General features: G+C 46.0%; 1 protein-coding gene across 1 annotated transcript in view; it reads left to right on the plus strand.

Moving 5' to 3' along the window:
- tmtc1 (transmembrane O-mannosyltransferase targeting cadherins 1) overlaps positions 1–16,760 on the plus strand; it is a 135,799-nt gene that overhangs the window by 40,566 nt on the left and 78,473 nt on the right. The window contains exons 5-6 of the mRNA XM_088923605.1: positions 10,258–10,339; positions 15,830–15,933. Of these exons, the coding sequence (XP_088779731.1) occupies positions 10,258–10,339; positions 15,830–15,933 (186 nt within the window). The remainder of the gene's footprint in view (positions 1–10,257; positions 10,340–15,829; positions 15,934–16,760) is intronic.

Genomic DNA, 16,760 nt, shown 5'->3' on the forward strand with positions numbered 1-16,760 from the left:
GGAGGACCACTAAGACAACCTGTTTTCATTCGTGCAATACTGCCGGAATTGGATCCTGCTTGTCTAAGTCCGATGCTGCAAATCTGTGCAAGGCCTTGTTTTTCCTGGGATGGACCCTTGTCATGCCTGGTTAGCCTGCATCTCCCAAAACCCAGTGGCAGGCTCCCAGGCCAGCGCTCTGCTCAAGTCGCTGTAAAGGGGTGGCTGAATTTCCAGATCTTGCTGTTAACTTCAAACCTGTTTCACAACCTGGCTTCTCTGCGTTTTGAGAAACCTTTTGCGACTCTCTGCTGGCTCTCCTCAGGTCTTACATTCAACAGGTCCTGGTCTGCTGCCTGTGCTACGAGCCAGGTTGTAAACTCTGGGCAGCTGAATGTTTTCTCTCTGCAGTCAAACATTGGGGTTCTTGTCCTGTGTCCTTAAGAACTTTTGAGTGTCTAATTTTAAAACGTGCCAAAAAGACTTAGTGTTAAAGTAAATATGTCTTCCATCGAACTTTTAGATTTTTATACTGCCTTTTTTATTTTAATGCCCTTGTTTTGCTGCAAAACCGATTTCACCCCATGTATGTAGGGAGAGCCGTCGGACCCGTCATACCCACAAGTGTCTCTGAATGCAGGATTTGCTGCTAGCAGATCAAATCAGAAAAAAGCATCTGAGGTTTAAAGGGCCGTGTGATGTCTAGAGCTTCACAGTTAATTGTGCACACCAGTGCTGTCTGGTTTTCAGATCTGTGCATTGCGTGTTCTAGTGCTTTGCCCTTGTTGTGAGCACTTGATCACAGCAGCATACGAATTGAGTGACTCTTCCTGTATGCGGTCAGGCCCTGTAGCGACTGCTTCACTAATGGCTTCTTGAGCCAGCTGGTCACCTCGGCAGAGAACCCGCCGGTTAGGGCGAGCCTCTCTTGGCCCCGCAGTTCTCTCGCCGCCTGGGCTCTGGCTGTGTGCGCCGTGGGCCTCGGGCAGCACATGTCTCTTGTCCCTGTGACCGAGTCACCACAGGGGGGTTTTCCATCCATCCAGCAGGTAAGCGCTTTATCCGGTTCAGGGTCGCGGGAGAGCTGGAGACCCTCCCAGCAAGCAACGGGCACAAGGCAGGGTACATCCTGGACAGGGCGCCTAGCTAGCGCAGGGCAGACAGATGCACACACTCCAGTTGCGACCAGTTACCTCCCAGCATGGCTCTGGAGGGGAGGAAACTGGAGCACCTAGCAGAAACCATTGGGCTTTTAAAAACATTAACCGTTGGCTCACCATTGTTACAAAAGCAACCTTTTTGTAAGTCATGTAATGTTTGTATATTAGAGTTTTAGTTTGGACTGAAAGTGGAATGTTGGCCTGGAGCACCACACAGGTTATCTAGCTGCTCCGGAGCTGGGGACAGGAAGCTTAAGATAACATCAGATCAGTTTATTGGCCATATACAATTTCATGTATGAGGAATTTGTCTTTTCACATACCCCAGCTTGCTCTCCATGAGACACACAGACAGGGAGAGAGAAGCTTGGGGTCAGAGCGCAGGGTCAGCCATTTATACAGCACCCCTGGAGCAGTTGGGGTTAAGGGCCTTGCTCAGGGGCCCAACAGAGTAGGATTCCTCTGCCTGCCGTGGGATACGAACCGGCAACCTTCCAGCCACAGGCGCTGATCCTGAGCCACAGAGCCACCGCACCACCAAAGCAGGGCTCGTCATACCCCTAGACCAACGAGCCGGCATTTGGAGTCTCTTGAATTTCTTGCCAGCAGGGGGTGGGCGGAGGGCGCTGAGCGTGATTGATGGGAAACGCCCCAGGAGTGTCTCTTCCCCTTTTCCAGAGCCATTCCCAACCGATTTCCTACTACTGCTGTTTCACAGAGATAATGCTTCCTCGCGCTCTGACATCTCTTTCCTGTAGTGACTGTGAAATTAGTCTTTTTCTCCAGCTCGGGCCATGACATTTCTCAAGGTCGCCATTCCCTATGTGCATCTGGACCAGCTGTAAATGTCAGCCTCTCGGCCTTGAATTGCTTGTGCTGGTCTTGATGAATGAGTTGCCGTTTTTTAACTGGAATGGTGCTTGTCGCTTTTATAAAGGGCATTGATTGCTTAGCTTTTTGCGACTTTCCAAATACTGTACTTGCCAGTATTTAAGAAAAAAAATCGAACCCCATATTAGCATCGTTTTTGAGCATAAGCAGACCCCCCTGAGCGTTTCTGATGTTAGCGCGTGATGCATTGCGATGGCACATTGGATTTATTTATGGACCGTGGTTGCATTTCAAAATGAGACTATTTTAACTGCTTGTTGTCGTCTTTGTGTGTGTGGGGGGGAAACATTGATTTTGAATGCTTTTTTTAAAAAAATGGAGAGCCCTTCAGTCTGAGAATCCTGAGTCACATTTTTTTTCTTTCTTCTGTACGTTGTTGAAAGGGTAGTTTGCTAGAAAACAGTAGAAATACAAAGGAGTCTCTGCTGAACCAGAAATGACCCACCTCCTCGAACCCTGCAGTGCAGGCTGGTTTGGCCCTCCTGTGTGGCGTCTACCCAGTGGACATCTGTCCTTAAGTGCAGGGCTTCCTTTCCTGCTGGCAGGTTCTGGTTTCTTTTGGTCTTTGCCGAGAACGATGGACTGACTGAGATCAATAAGTGGTGGTTCTTCACTACACACTTTGGATGGTCTCTGAATCCTATGGATAACTCTCCTGGGGAGTCTTTTTTTAAAGCAAGAACTGCAATCATTAATATTTGTGCAGTGTCATTTTAAATTTCAGAATTTACACTTTTCCTTGTCTAGAAAGGCTGTTTATTCATTCCTCCTTGCCCAGGGAGAGAGCAAAGGACTGTGGGAGTCTGGAACAAGACACCCGGTCGTGTTGCTGAAGCCGATATTCTGGCTTCCTCCGAAAAGGCCTGGATCAATTAGCTCCACCCACATGGGCTAGGTGGCTGAATGGCGCCTCTGTTCTGTAAACCGTTCTGATGTTTTTTGAGAGCTGGAGAAAAGTCACATTCCCTTGGGAGTCTGAGCATCTCCAAGCCAGGGGGCTCAGTTGTTTTTCTGCTGTTAGCTGGGAAGCATGAAGGGGAGGAAAGATATAAGGTGTACACCTGAAGAAGGCTCCACAGCCGAAACGTTGTGTTTTCTTTCTTCTCTTTTGAGCATGGAATAAACCTTTACTTGTTCCTTTGCAGCCTACGCATGCTGACACAGCTACCTACTTAAACTTCTGAAGATATATGACTTTAAGATTGTACAGTTTGGAATAAACACTGAATTGTATTGTAGAATTCATATACAAAAGTGCTGTGCACAGTTGATTCTGTTTATACAATAGCCACATAAAAACTTGAAATTTGTACCCATGCCTTTTCTTAATAATCTCCAACGGTGCTCTGCAGTAAAACTAAAGATAAAGGTATTTTCCTGAAGTGCTAGTGCAATTACAAGATGAAAAACAGCTTGCAGGGAATCACTATAATTAAGAATCATCAAGCAGTTTCTAAACTACTTGTGCTGTTTTCTCCTTTCTTTTAATGTTTTAAAATCTGGAACCAATGATTATTGATTTTCTACCCACCCATGTTCAAATTGCCCCTTACCAGAAATCACTGCAAACAGCCCCAGTGGCACACCCCTGCTGCCTAGGCTCAAGCCTACAAACCAGCGGGCCCCAGACCTGCTGGTTTCCATTGCACCTGAGCTCTGTTCCGTAACTGAACCCATTACTGATCTAATTGAAGCTCGTTTACTTATTTCAGCTTAATGCAGATCCCGCATTAAGATTTGTCCGAAATGGCAGAGGTTCCAAATCAAGAAACCTGTTTGTTCAGTTCAAGGGCCATATGATTTAAAAACTCTGCTGCAGTGACTGGCAGTGGGCTTGTCTGGGACCCCCTGCTCTGGACTACAGAACTCAACTTTGTTCTGCAAAAATCCTTGCATTTTTGCTTAGGAGCTGAACAGTTTGCTTTCTGCTTCCAGCCATGAGCTGATGGAGTCTTGCCACTCTGTGTTTGAACGCAAAGATTGTTGGGCATCAGTGTTCGGGCAGCAGTGTGGAGGAGAGCTCAGGGCTGTGGCCGTGGTTTCAAATCCCAGGTGTGACACTTCACTCACATTGGACCAGTTTAACGTCCTGGTCTGCTGTATATGTGGATTTCAAGGTCATCCTTGTAAATAAATCTTAAATTGTGTTTGGCAATGATAACTAAAATGTGGAAAATGAGATTCGGTGCAATTCCATTATGTAAATGGTGAAAGCTAAAAGATTTTAAATATATGTACTTTTCTGTTTATTCAACACAAGCACTAGAGGGGCACTTGCATTCCTTTCAGGATTAATAAGGCATAGTTCTGGCTCTCTGATATTCTGTATTGTCGTCTGTCATTAAACTCTGTGATTTCAGGGAAGAACTTGATTCCTTGCTCTTGCAGAAGTGTTTTTCAGAGTGCCTGCAGACTCTGTGCTGCTCATTACAAAGGGCATGGACTTCAGCCAAGAGCTCCGACGTGACCTTCTGCTGAACTGGAAGAAGGAGGAAGTTGTGGTTTTATGATTAGCCCCCAGTGTTCAGAAATCCTGTGCCTTGGCCAGGCAGGAGCAGAGCTCTTCAAACGGAAGAGGGGTTCATGCTGCTCAGTCAAAAGGGCAGGGGGTTAACCATCTGTGGGTAAAACTGGAACTGCCTGCAGGTTTGTGTTTGTCTTTACATGGCAGTCGGGCAGTTTGCCAACTTTTTTTCCCCTCCTGCATTGGTGATGGAAAAACATCTATTTCTTAAATTTCTCCCAGTCCTGTTCCAGGGCTGCTGCTCCAGCTGATCCTTAAGTATTGGACCTGGGTTAATTAAAAAAATAAAGATTGATTCTGTAATAACTGGCAGGATCAAGGTCCGGAAATGGCAGGGAATTCCTGTGACAAGTCCTTAAAATACGTGTCTATGAAAGTTTTAGATTTGTTTGTGCTCTGCTTAAGCTATTTGCTTGATAAGGTCCTGTTATCTACGGATCTTGCAGTCTTGCAGATTAACAGCATCCAGGAACACTGATGCTTTATTGTATGTTCCATTCCTTTAATCATTTTTTGCTCATGCATGAAAGAAAATCCGGCTGTCGTCTCGCCTCACTGTGGTGATTCTCACTGGGCTGCTGCCCACACAGACCAGACAACTTCTTGACCTGCCGGGTTCAGAAACTTGTCCATTTAACGTGATGCCCAAACTCTGCTACAGTATTTCAAGCTGGAGAAAAAAATGCAATAAATAAAAGCAGTGCAGTACGGAAGTCTGCTGCTTGCCCAGGGTGAGGAGACTGAACCTGCCTGTTGTAGTTTATTCTGTCATGAAACAGGCATCTGAGATGAGCAGGCCTGACAGAAAAGGTGTCTGTGTAAACTGCTTTGATATTTGGTCAGCTTAATGAAGCAGATCTTTAATACATCATTTATTCCGGAGACAGATTGACCTTCTCTAGCACACATCGGCGCAAGCATGCAAATCCATCTTTAAAACAGCATCTTCTGATGAATTTAAGTGTAGAGGAGTCGTTAGCAATGGCCTTCTTCAGTACTATGCCTTTGAAGTCTTATGACTAATTCCCCAGCATGCAGAATATGTGCAGAGGAATGGGTGCTATAAAACTATGTGAGTACACTTGAACGATAGCAGTTGGGTGTCAGCCTTCAGAAGATACTTTTAAAATAAATGTCAATAAGAGAAAATTAAATTTCGTTAAGGGTGAATATTGCATTACTCTCACTCTCTACTTCCTCCTGACTTCAGATCAAGGGTGATCATTCTTGGTCCTGGAACTTTTCATTCCATCTCTGCTCTTGTAACAACAGGCTGGTGTTAGTTGGACCAAACTGGGCCAATTTAACAGCTCCCAGTTATTCAGGTGCTTCTGCTTTATAGAACAAACCTGCTGACACATTGTTTCTTCAGGACCGGGACTGGACAGCCCTGCTACAGACACACTGTCCCTCCAGGACCAGGACTGGACAGCCCTGCTACAGACACACTGTCCCTCCAGGACCAGGACTGGACAGCCCTGCTACAGACACACTGTCCCTCCAGGACCAGGACTGGACAGACCTGCTACAGACACACTGTTTCTCCAGGACCAGGACTGGACAGCCCTGCTACAGACACACTGTCCCTCCGGGACCAGGACTGAACGGCCCTGCTATAGACATACAGACCCTCCGGGACCAGGACTGGACGGCCCTGCTGCAGACACGCTGTCCATCCAGGACCAGGACTGGACTGGACTAAAATCCAGGACCATATTTTACCCATGCTACAGACACACTGTTTCTTCAGGACCAGGACTGGGTGGCCCTACTACAGACACACTGTCCCTCCAGGACCAGGACTGGACAGCCCTGCTACAGACACACTGTCCCTCCAGGACCAGGACAGCCTTGCTTTACAGTGTGCTAGACAATGAATCATATGCTGTATGGTTTCTGCTGCTATTTCCAGGTTTGAAGCGCTGTTATTTTTGTGTTCTGATTAAGCTCCAGTGTACAGTGAGTGGGTGTTGAGAGCCACACTGCGTTGTTTATAGTGCAGCCCAGACTTTCTGTGTATATGTAATATTGAACAGAAGTGCACTGGTACTTGCTGGTTGAGGTTTGACACTACTATTTTTCTAATGTGCTTGCTCTTGTACAGTGGACAAGAAGGCAGGCTAGGACTGCTTGGACTTGGACGTTGTGTGCTCTGGGCCCTGTTTACATACAAGATTTTACTGTCTGCCATGACCTCCTGATTTATTTCTGAGTTGCTTCATAACCCTCTGCCAGCTCTTTCTGAAGAGCAGGATTAAAAACCAGCACGCAGGAAAGCCGTGATTAATTGGTTGGGTAGAGGCAGGTAATCGCTGCACGGCAATGGGAGTTAGTTCCGTTAGCATCACTTCAGCTCTGTCAGATCTCCACGAAACGCCTCGTCTTTCCAAAGGATGCCGTCTGTCTCTGAGGCCTCAGTCGACACACCTGCTTGGGTTACAATTAGTCTTGTGCAGCAGGAGCGCTTTTTCACAAATGACATTAATGTCTAGGGAACAAGAGGCGACAGAGCAACAGTGAAAATGAGCCCCTGCGGGTCTTTTCATATAAAAACATTTCCTCCGTTTTGTTTTGGAGCTTCTGCTTTAAAGCGTTTGGTGCCAAAAGGCATCGCCAAATGGAAATGAGCTCATTAAAAAGTATTAATTGCAACGTAGGACCTGCTGCTGTTGCAAGCGGTTTTCGATTCATGCACTTTTTTTCAAAATTAATGATAAAAAGTGTCATCCCTGACCTGGAAGTGTATTGATCAGACCTGTCTGGTGGTCGGGGCGCGGGTGAGGTGATGTCTGATGTTCATGGCGAGTGTGGTGGTTGCTATCATTCAGGGGAAACATGATCAGCAATTGGGCATAGTTATGGAATTAATTTGTATTGGTGCAGTGGTATAAAATCTTTATCGATCCTTTAGAAGCTATTGTATTATGCCGTAGTTTAAAGATATCCTCTTCTGCAATACCTGTAATATTTACAGCTGCCATGTGTCCAGTACAATTTAAGCATCACAGAAGAAAGTAGATGCTTTAAATAAGATGTTATTTATTTCAGACTGTCATACTACAGTTTTTTATCTGAACTCTTGACATTCAGCCTTACTTGGCATTGAATATGCATTTTAATAGAATCGGGTGCATTTAAGTGATACCTGTTGGTGCCAAACATTTAAAAGCAAAGCTGAAAGTCTAAAATCACCATATTGAGAAACTCTTTCAAGTCTTTCAACTAAAGCCCTGTTTCTTTGAGCTCTGCTCAGCTGTGCTGTAGAGATCTGTGCAGATGTGCTGCCGGTGCAGGCAGCAGCCCGTGGCTTGAGCTCCACCTGTGAAGGCACACAGAGCAGGGCTGGTCGAGTCTCTCAATGCAAGACACCCAAGAGCGAAGGGTGGTGGTGAATTTACAACTGGCTCACAGTGATCTCGCACTCTGCTCCCCAGTACCACGCAACCGAGCAATCAATCAGTCCTCAATAACATCACCAGGAAAGACAAGGACCCACTGCTGGAAACAGCTGCCAAAGCCCAGTGATCTTTGTGGAAGTGGACAGTGTACAGATCCATTATCTTCTCCGTTATTAGTTGAGGCGGGGAGCAGAAGATAAATTAATTTTAAAGTTCTGTTCCACTGATTTGCATCTGTAGCTTAAATTGATCAGCCTTTCTGCATTTTTGATCGGTGCCCAAAAAACACCTGCAGTATAAAAAGATTTACTTAGTCTCCAGTCTGCAGAATGTCCTGCTTCATCCATTTTGCTGGATCAATACATACAGTCCCACAGCTACCACCAACCTTAAGCTGAAAGCATTGAGACAGCTGCCTAAAACCAGTGAAATGTCAATCCCAAGACTATGAGAAGAATGTGGAAAGAGAGTATGGAGTCTGGGCCAGCTACAGTACCGTGCATTAACACAAGGGCAAAGAGACAGGTCTCTGTCTGAGGCTGAAAAATGAAATTCTGAAATCTCAGGTACAAACAGCCCCTTGGTGTAAAAAATATACTAGCTCTATAATAAGGTCTCTAAGGGCTGTAAAAAGCTGTCTTCCAGTCAGTGCCTATCCCCCCCCGGGCCCTGGAGACCCTGCGGTGTGGCAGGGGCAGGTGGGCATGTTGGAGGGGGAGGCTCATGTCATGGCTCATGTCACTCTCCACATGCAGGCACAGCCGACTTTTAAACTACCACTGAGCCACATTGGGTAATTGTGCAGCTGGTATCGAAATATTGATCCCCAGTTTATATAAAAAGTCCTGTTGTAGCTACAACCATGGAAAGATTAATACATTGTAGGATGTACTTAAAGAAAAAAAACACTGTCCCATGTATTATTGCAAAAAGATTGTATTTGCAATGTATTATTGATTTAAAAGTATTTAAATTTTCATCTTAAACTGCCACCCTCTGTGAGGAGCCTCCTGTTTTGGTACAGTGTGTCTCTAATCTCGCCCCAACGCCCCTATCCAGCCTGTCTGTCTCCGGGGTTGGAGAGTGTCCTGCAGGAGATTGAGAGGAAATGAAAGAAGCACAGAGGGATTACTAGAGGGAGTTTGATTACTGCAGCTTGTTTTCCAAAATTCACCTTCTGAAACCTCTCGGTTTCCCAAATGGTTGTTTAGATCCATTTCTAAATGAATCCCTTCTTATTTTGTAGTTGCGGGGAGGTTTAAATTGGCATTGCACTTCCAAGTAAATTCTTCTCAGCTGTACTGTACCTAGCAGGGATCCCCAGTCCTCCCTCATTAAAATGTTTCACTTCCCTCTCTCTGTTCAGGAGCATTTCTGTCTCCTTTCAGAGGTGACAGGTCATTTCTAGTTTCTTGCTACAAGCTCCACACTTGCAAAGCATTTTGAAGCAAATAATCAAGTCTTTGTTTAAAAAAACTTTGTGTTACCTTATTTTAAAACCCTCCTTAAACAGAAAACAGCATTTTTAGCGTTTTTTTTTAATTGCTGGAGATCCCACAATTCTCTGTGCCACTAAGGATGTGGCACTAACAACCTGCTTGCGATCGACTCTAGGTGCTCCAAATCAATAATCACACGCTATCTAGCGGCTGGTCTAGAAACTAGAAAGATCGAAGTGATGGTCGCTCGACTTGCTCCATCAATCACGTGGTTTAGCATTAGAATAGTTTGATGTGCAACGTGTCATTCAACGTCATTCAATTGGCGTTCACCCCTCTTTTTGGTGTGCAAATTTCGGAGTGAAAGTGCCCGGGGCCTACAGACACCTAAATCTGGCCCTGCTTCTGTGAGAGATGATGTCACATAGCTGTGGCAATGAAGAGTTTTGATTACTTACATCAGCCTTACTAAGTCAAGATTTAAAATGACTGAATGTATGATGTTAGAGGAGCAAAACCTTTAAAATATCATAGTGCTGCATTTATCTCCCCAGCAGTGCCGGTCAGGACACGGGGAAGTTGGATAAAATGATGTAAAAAGCTGCCATTTTACAATGAAGATAAGAGAGAAGTTTGAAGTTAATTGATTTAAAAAACGAACACTTTCTGCCTAATACCCTGAAGCCACAGTAATCCAAGACATTTGGTGTGTAACTTTAGACGAGGTGGGGAACAATGTACCTCTTCACACCCTTGTGCAGGTTTCCTGCCTGTGCACCAGTAATGCTTTGTAATTACCTGGAAAGAAAATAACCTTGCCTGCCTGGTTTTTAATGAAATATTATTCTGTTTCTCTGGCTTTTCAGGTGTCTGTCTTGTGCCAGGATAAAAGATCTCCTGAGAATATCCAGTCCTTTCATCAAGAGAGCCACAGTGGTTTCTCTGTATGTAAGTATTGGACACTGCAGGTGTGTGTGTGAGTATTGGACACTGCAGGTATGTGTGTGTGTGGGTATTGGATACTGCAGGTGTGTGTGTGTGTGAGTATTGGACACTGCAGGTATGTGTGTGAGTATTGGATACTGCAGGTGTGTGTGTGGGGGTATTGGACACTGCAGGTGTGTGTGTGAGTATTGGACACTGCAGGTGTGTGTGTGAGTATTGGACACTGCAGGTGTGTGTGTGGGGGTATTGGACACTGCAGGTGTGTGTGTGGGGGTATTGGACACTGCAGGTGTGTGAGTGAGTATTGGACACTGCAGGTGTGTGTGTGAGTATTGGACACTGCAGGTGTGTGTGTGAGTATTGGATACTGCAGGTGTGTGTGTGAGTATTGGATACTGCAGGTGTGTGTGTGTGTGGGTATTGGATACTGCAGGTGTGTGTGTGTGGGTATTGGACACTGCAGGTGTGTGTGTGTGGGTATTGGACACTGCAGGTATGTGTGTGTGTATTGGACACTGCAGGTGTGTGTGTGTGTGTGAGAGTATTGGACACTGCAGGTGTGTGTGTGTGTGTGAGAGTATTGGACACTGCAGGTATGTGTGTGTGTGTGAGAGTATTGGACACTGCAGGTATGTGTGTGTGTGTGAGAGTATTGGACACTGCAGATATGTGTGTGTGAGTATTGGACACTGCAGGTGTGTGTGTGTGTGTGAGTATTGGACACTGCAGGTGTGTGAGAGTATTGGACACTGCAGGTGTGTGAGAGTATTGGACACTGCAGGTGTGTGTGTGAGTATTGGATACTGCAGGTGTGTGTGTGTGTGGGTATTGGATACTGCAGGTGTGTGTGTGTGGGTATTGGACACTGCAGGTGTGTGTGTGTGGGTATTGGACACTGCAGGTATGTGTGTGTGTATTGGACACTGCAGGTGTGTGTGTGTGTGAGAGTATTGGACACTGCAGGTATGTGTGTGTGTGTGAGAGTATTGGACACTGCAGATATGTGTGTGTGTGTGTGAGTATTGGACACTGCAGGTGTGTGTGTGTGAGTATTGGACACTGCAGGTGTGTGTGTGTGAGTATTGGACACTGCAGGTGTGTGTGTGTGTGTGAGTATTGGACACTGCAGGTGTGTGTGAGTATTGGACACTGCAGGTGTGTGAGAGTATTGGACACTGCAGGTGTGTGTGTATGTATTGGATACTGCAGGTGTGTGAGTGAGTGAGTGAGTATTGGACACTGCAGGCATTCCAGGAACACTCACAGAGCATTGTACCTATGTGACAACCACTGCTACTACTCTCTCTGTGGTGCTGATTTTCTTTTATGTACGCATTTTAATAATACAACCCTATGGCCCCTTCCAAGAGTGATGTCCCGCTTTGTTGAATTACAGATGATGTTTACACATTTTTTAGTATTTTAATCAAACTCTAACCTTGCTATGACAAACGTGAATTATTTCATGAGTTAGTTGAATGCTGTCCATGTACACTAATAGTGGTTCACATGAAACATGCCAAACGTGAAAACCAAACAGCTTTCAAAGCAACTCAAGGATAAACGTATAGAAAGGTACAGATCAGAAGAAAAGAATAAAAGTCGAGGACTCTGAATGGCTCTTTGAGCTTGGTGAAGTTGATGAGTAAGAGGTTGAAGGTACCCAGACTAGATCAGGCCATCCCTTCAATCTGAGCAGCCAGGCAGGGAGGAGACTGGTGATGAGGCCATTGTGAGGCCACTGACGATCTGGAAAAAGCCACAGTTCTCAATAGCCGACAGGAGAAAATGAGAGAGAGATCACTTTATTGGCCATATACAATTTCTTGCATTAGGAATTTCTTTTCGCAGACCCCAGCTTGCTCTCCTTGAGACATCAGACACAGACAGGGTCAGAGCGCACGGCGCCCCTGGAGCAGTTGGGGTGAAGGGCCTTGCTCAGGGGCCCAACGGAGTAGGATTCCTCTGCCGGCCACGGGATACGAACCGGCAACCTTCCAGCCACAGGCGCAGATCCTGAGCCACAGAGCCAAAATGTAAATGAGCCAAAGCTGGGCAGCATGGCAGTGTGGCAAAAAGAAAAAAGATCTGAAAACTACTTTTGTTCCTGGAAAACATCTCAAATTTGTACAAAATTCATCTTTTAGCATGGCAACGTCGCAAAACTTCAGCCACGCTGGTTTGGATTCAAAATAAGAAAGCGAATATCCTTGAGTTGCTGATGCAGTGTTGCTTGTGTGATTCATTTGACTCTGAAAAATCAACCTGATGGGTCTTGAGCAAGTTAGCAGTGTGTACAAAGCTGGTAGTCTTCTTGCAATTGCTGCCAAATGTGCTTCTTCCAAGTATCGATTCAACAGGGTGAATACCTGTGCAGTCAGCATATTTGAGATTTGAGTTTTTTTATTTTTCTGTGCTGTTTTTGCAGACATTTAACTTCTTGTTCCCATAAAAGTGTTTAGTTCAAGTATTTTGACCTTGATTTATTTTGGGTTTGATTAAAAATATTCACTTATAGATGTGTAGATATGTTGCAGTCCAACACAATGGGACATCACCCCCAGGAAGTGAATTCTTTTACAAGGCTCTGTATGACTATTGTATTGTTTAAGGTGTGTGTATATTCATAGGTCTGGAGAATGAATGTTATAAAATCTGGAAACAATCATACACCAGATATATGGAGGTTAGTCAATGTCAGAATTCCTGCTAGTTTTCAATATACAACCATTTCCTGCTCTTGTGTCATTTTTAATTCTTCAGCCTTGTCTAGCTGTATCATTGTTTTATATCCCTGCTCCTTTTGAAACCACAGCGATTTCTGCCGCACTGCTGGTTGCCTAACAGAGAGAGCAGCGTACACGTATACGTATTGTATAAACTCCTGTTTTGTTCACTGTTGACACGGCTGCCCGCTATTATGAACTGCCCCCTTCTTTTGAGGAAGGGAATGGTCTAGAGGAAAACTGTCAAGTTTCCAAGACAGTTAATTGCAGGGTGGGAGACCTAACAGAAGAATGTAGCTGTATTGAGGGGAGAACAAGATGCTTAATGGCAAACCTGGATGCTGGTTTGATGAGCGGTGCAAAGGAGCTTTTTTTTTCAAACACCGCTTCAGTTCCAGTCCTTGTTGTATTTAATAAGTCCGGGGAGAATGGAATGGCTGCATGGTGTCAGGATTGATGTCAGAATTCCCAGGAACATGAGCTGGGGGAGGCAGCAGTTATTTCCCATTCCCTTGTGGGGATTGTGGGTCCTGAGTGCAACCTCGTCCGTGTGGGAGCTCTGCGTGCAAGGGAGCGGCTTGTGCCGAAGTGGGTTTCATCACGAACGTGTCCTACCTCCAGCTGCACCTCCCTTCCCCCAGGCTCGGGAGGGGGTGCTGACCGCCGGTTCGAGAGAGTGCGGCTGTGTACCGGGTGCATCAACACTGCAAGATACCGTGTGCCTCCTTTTTTCAGGAGGAAAGCACTTCGCACTTGTAGTTTATTTTAATATCCATGTGTGCACGGTTTAGAGCACGACGAAGAGTTCCAGCCAACGTGGAAGTACTGATTTTGCGCGAGAACAAGCGTGTCTCCGACGTGCCGGGTGCGAGTGCTGGTGAAGTTGGAGCATCGTCTCTCGGCTGCTGCCGGAGCAGACTCCCTCCCTCCCTCCCTCCCCTGGACCCCCCGAGCTCCCGCAGCTGTGGGACGAGTGGGACGGGCCCTGACCCTGCCACGCGCAGCCACAAAGATGAAAAAAGCCTCAATTTCAGGCCTTTACAGTGCATAAAATAACAAACTCCAGTCGGCTTCAAACGGCGTTCAGCACCACTAGCACTGTGCATTACTTTTAAATACCGCGGCGGAGGCGTAATCGCACCCATGTGAGAATGTGGTATTCTAACCCCCCCATTACCAATTAACCAAATGCTTGCCTAATTCACCTCTAGTGAAGCTATTTACAAGTGAAAGCTGTGTAGCGGCCCCTAGTAGCAGGTCTGTTGCAATTACAACCCCTTCCACAGCATACCTGCCACAGTGAGATACGCCCCTTGGCAGTGGGTCTAGGCAGCACCGGAGGACTTGCCCCGAAATGTGTTTTTCCCCCAAGATGGTAGTTGGAGTAGTTCAGTGTGCCTGTCCTAGGCTCATGCACATTAGCTCTGAACATCCCCAGCGTCCTGGCCAAATTTCCCATTGGCCCTTACCAATCATGGCCTCCTAATAGTCCCCCTCTCTGAACTGGCTTCATCACTCTGCTCTCCTCCCCACTGAGAGCTGCTGTGTGGGGAGTGTACTGGCGCACTATGGCTGACGTCGCATCAGCCAGGTGGGGCTACACATTGGTGGTGGTGGAGGGGATCCCCATTACCTGTAAAGCAGTTTGAGTGGAGTGTCCAGAAAAGCGCTATATAAGTGTAAACAATTATTATTATTATTATTATTATTATCATCAAGTACAAATGCACAGAGCCTTTCGTGGTTAAGTAAGAGAAACAGTTCTGAAATACAGTTGCTACTCGCTGTGTTAACTAAGGTTTACTGAACTGCGTCAAAATAGAATGTGGATGTTGAGTCATTCTTATTTTAGCTTAAAAGCAAAGGCCTGTTTGCGTGGTTTTCACTGCAGCGTGTGACTAGATGAAGCTGTAGTGTTTGTGCTGATCCCAGTCTTGCCTGGCATAAGGACTCCTCTCAGTCACTGAGTGTTAGGAAGGCAGAAGACAGTGGGTGTGTTTCCCACGAGACTGACCCTCTGTTGCAGGAAACACACAGCTTCTTTAATAAAGTGAATCATTTCTGACTGCCTGTGAAAAGAGCATCATTTCTCATCATTGTGACCTTCTTAATTAAACTTCCCTGATGGCATTTGAAAGTGGTATTTTTAGAGAATTTCATTAGTGAAAAGTTCAGGATTTAAATAAGTGGAAAAACAACAACCACCTCCAAACTAACTACGAAAGCTCATTTTTAAATGTAATTTCTCAGGAGAAACAAAGTGCATTTCAATTCTCCAGTCACCATATATGCCAAGTGTGGTAGTTTGTGTACGTTGTCTTTTGAATGTATCTATTGTTGCTTTAAATTACGTGTATCTGAAATTTCCCAGTGGACCCACTGCCGGTTCTGAAACAAGAGTGCTTCTGCATGTTAAATAATCTTCATTCTCAGTACAGCTTAGCTTTAAGACTGTTTCCGATGATCACCAGAGCACTCAGATGTGTAATTCATTCCGTCTGCTTTCAAGTTCGGTTTCTGATGTCTTCTGAGCTCAAGTTATCAAGCTGTTAAATTGTGTACACCTACTGCATAGATTATTTCTGCTTCTCAAAACCCTGTTGGAACTATTGTTAGCAGTAGTAGTAGTTGTATGGGAGGTGATTAGAATGTGTCTCTGTCTTAAAAGACTGTGCATTGCTGCTAATGTACTGTTTTGTTTTTCTCAACGTGTGCCTTTGGAAAAAGACCCTTCCGGATGACTCCTGATCCCCCTTGTCTTTGGCAGGTGACAGTCATCATGTCATTCCGCCTGTGGATCATGGGCGGCTCCATGCCCTTGTTCTCTGAGCAGGACAATCCAGCATCCTTCTCCCCACACCTCCTCACCAGGTAAGTCCAGCCACACCTTCACACAGAGCTGCTGACCAGCAGAGAACTTCCCGTTGGACTTGGGGTCCTCCAGAGTCTTTGAAATACTGTGCTGCTCCTGGGTGGACACCAGGGAGATTTATGTTTTAAATTAGTTCTCACTCCTATTGTAAACAGAGAAGCTCTTTCAAGGTTGTTTGTGGAGCATAGCCATGCCACCCTGATTGGGGCTGATCTTTGCTGATCTCTGAGCCCAGCTGATTCTCTTTACTGCACTTTGGGTAATGTGCTCATCGTGCATTTTAACGTCTTGCATGGAAAGTGTTCCTCATACCTCCCAAAGCAACACAGTAAGAGCATTGATACTGTTCACGCTTGGACAGCGTAGCATAGTGGGTGAATCTCTGGGCTCGTGAGGGGGCAGGCAGGTTGTGGGTTTGAGTCCCTGCTGCAGACACTGCTGTCGTACCCTGAGTGGGGTGCTTTACCCCAGTGGCTCCACTCCTCCCAGCTGTATTAGTGGGGACCAGCAGAGCGGGGGGTGATTCCTGTGATCGCTGTCCTGTCTGGGGGGGGGTCAGTGAACTCTCTGTTCACGCTCCAGGATGTCCTGCTGTGGCTCTGCTCTGGACATCACCTCTACTTTTCGCGGTCCATGTTCAGTCGTGGTTTATCGCTCTCCCTGTCGGTGTTTCTGTGCTCAGGAGGGCCTGTCAGTCTAACACGAGTGGACAGTTTCTTCAGGTGGTCACTTGGAGCTGCTCATGGCTGAGCGGGCTCGTTCCGTGTTTTGAAGGCCGGGGGAGTGCAGTGTGCTTTGGCATCTTGCCGTGGCTGAATTTCTTTAC

This window comes from Atractosteus spatula, chromosome 8 (assembly GCF_055471065.1).
Source record: "Atractosteus spatula isolate fAtrSpa1 chromosome 8, fAtrSpa1.hap1, whole genome shotgun sequence".
In the NCBI taxonomy this organism is placed as follows: domain Eukaryota; kingdom Metazoa; phylum Chordata; class Actinopteri; order Semionotiformes; family Lepisosteidae; genus Atractosteus; species Atractosteus spatula.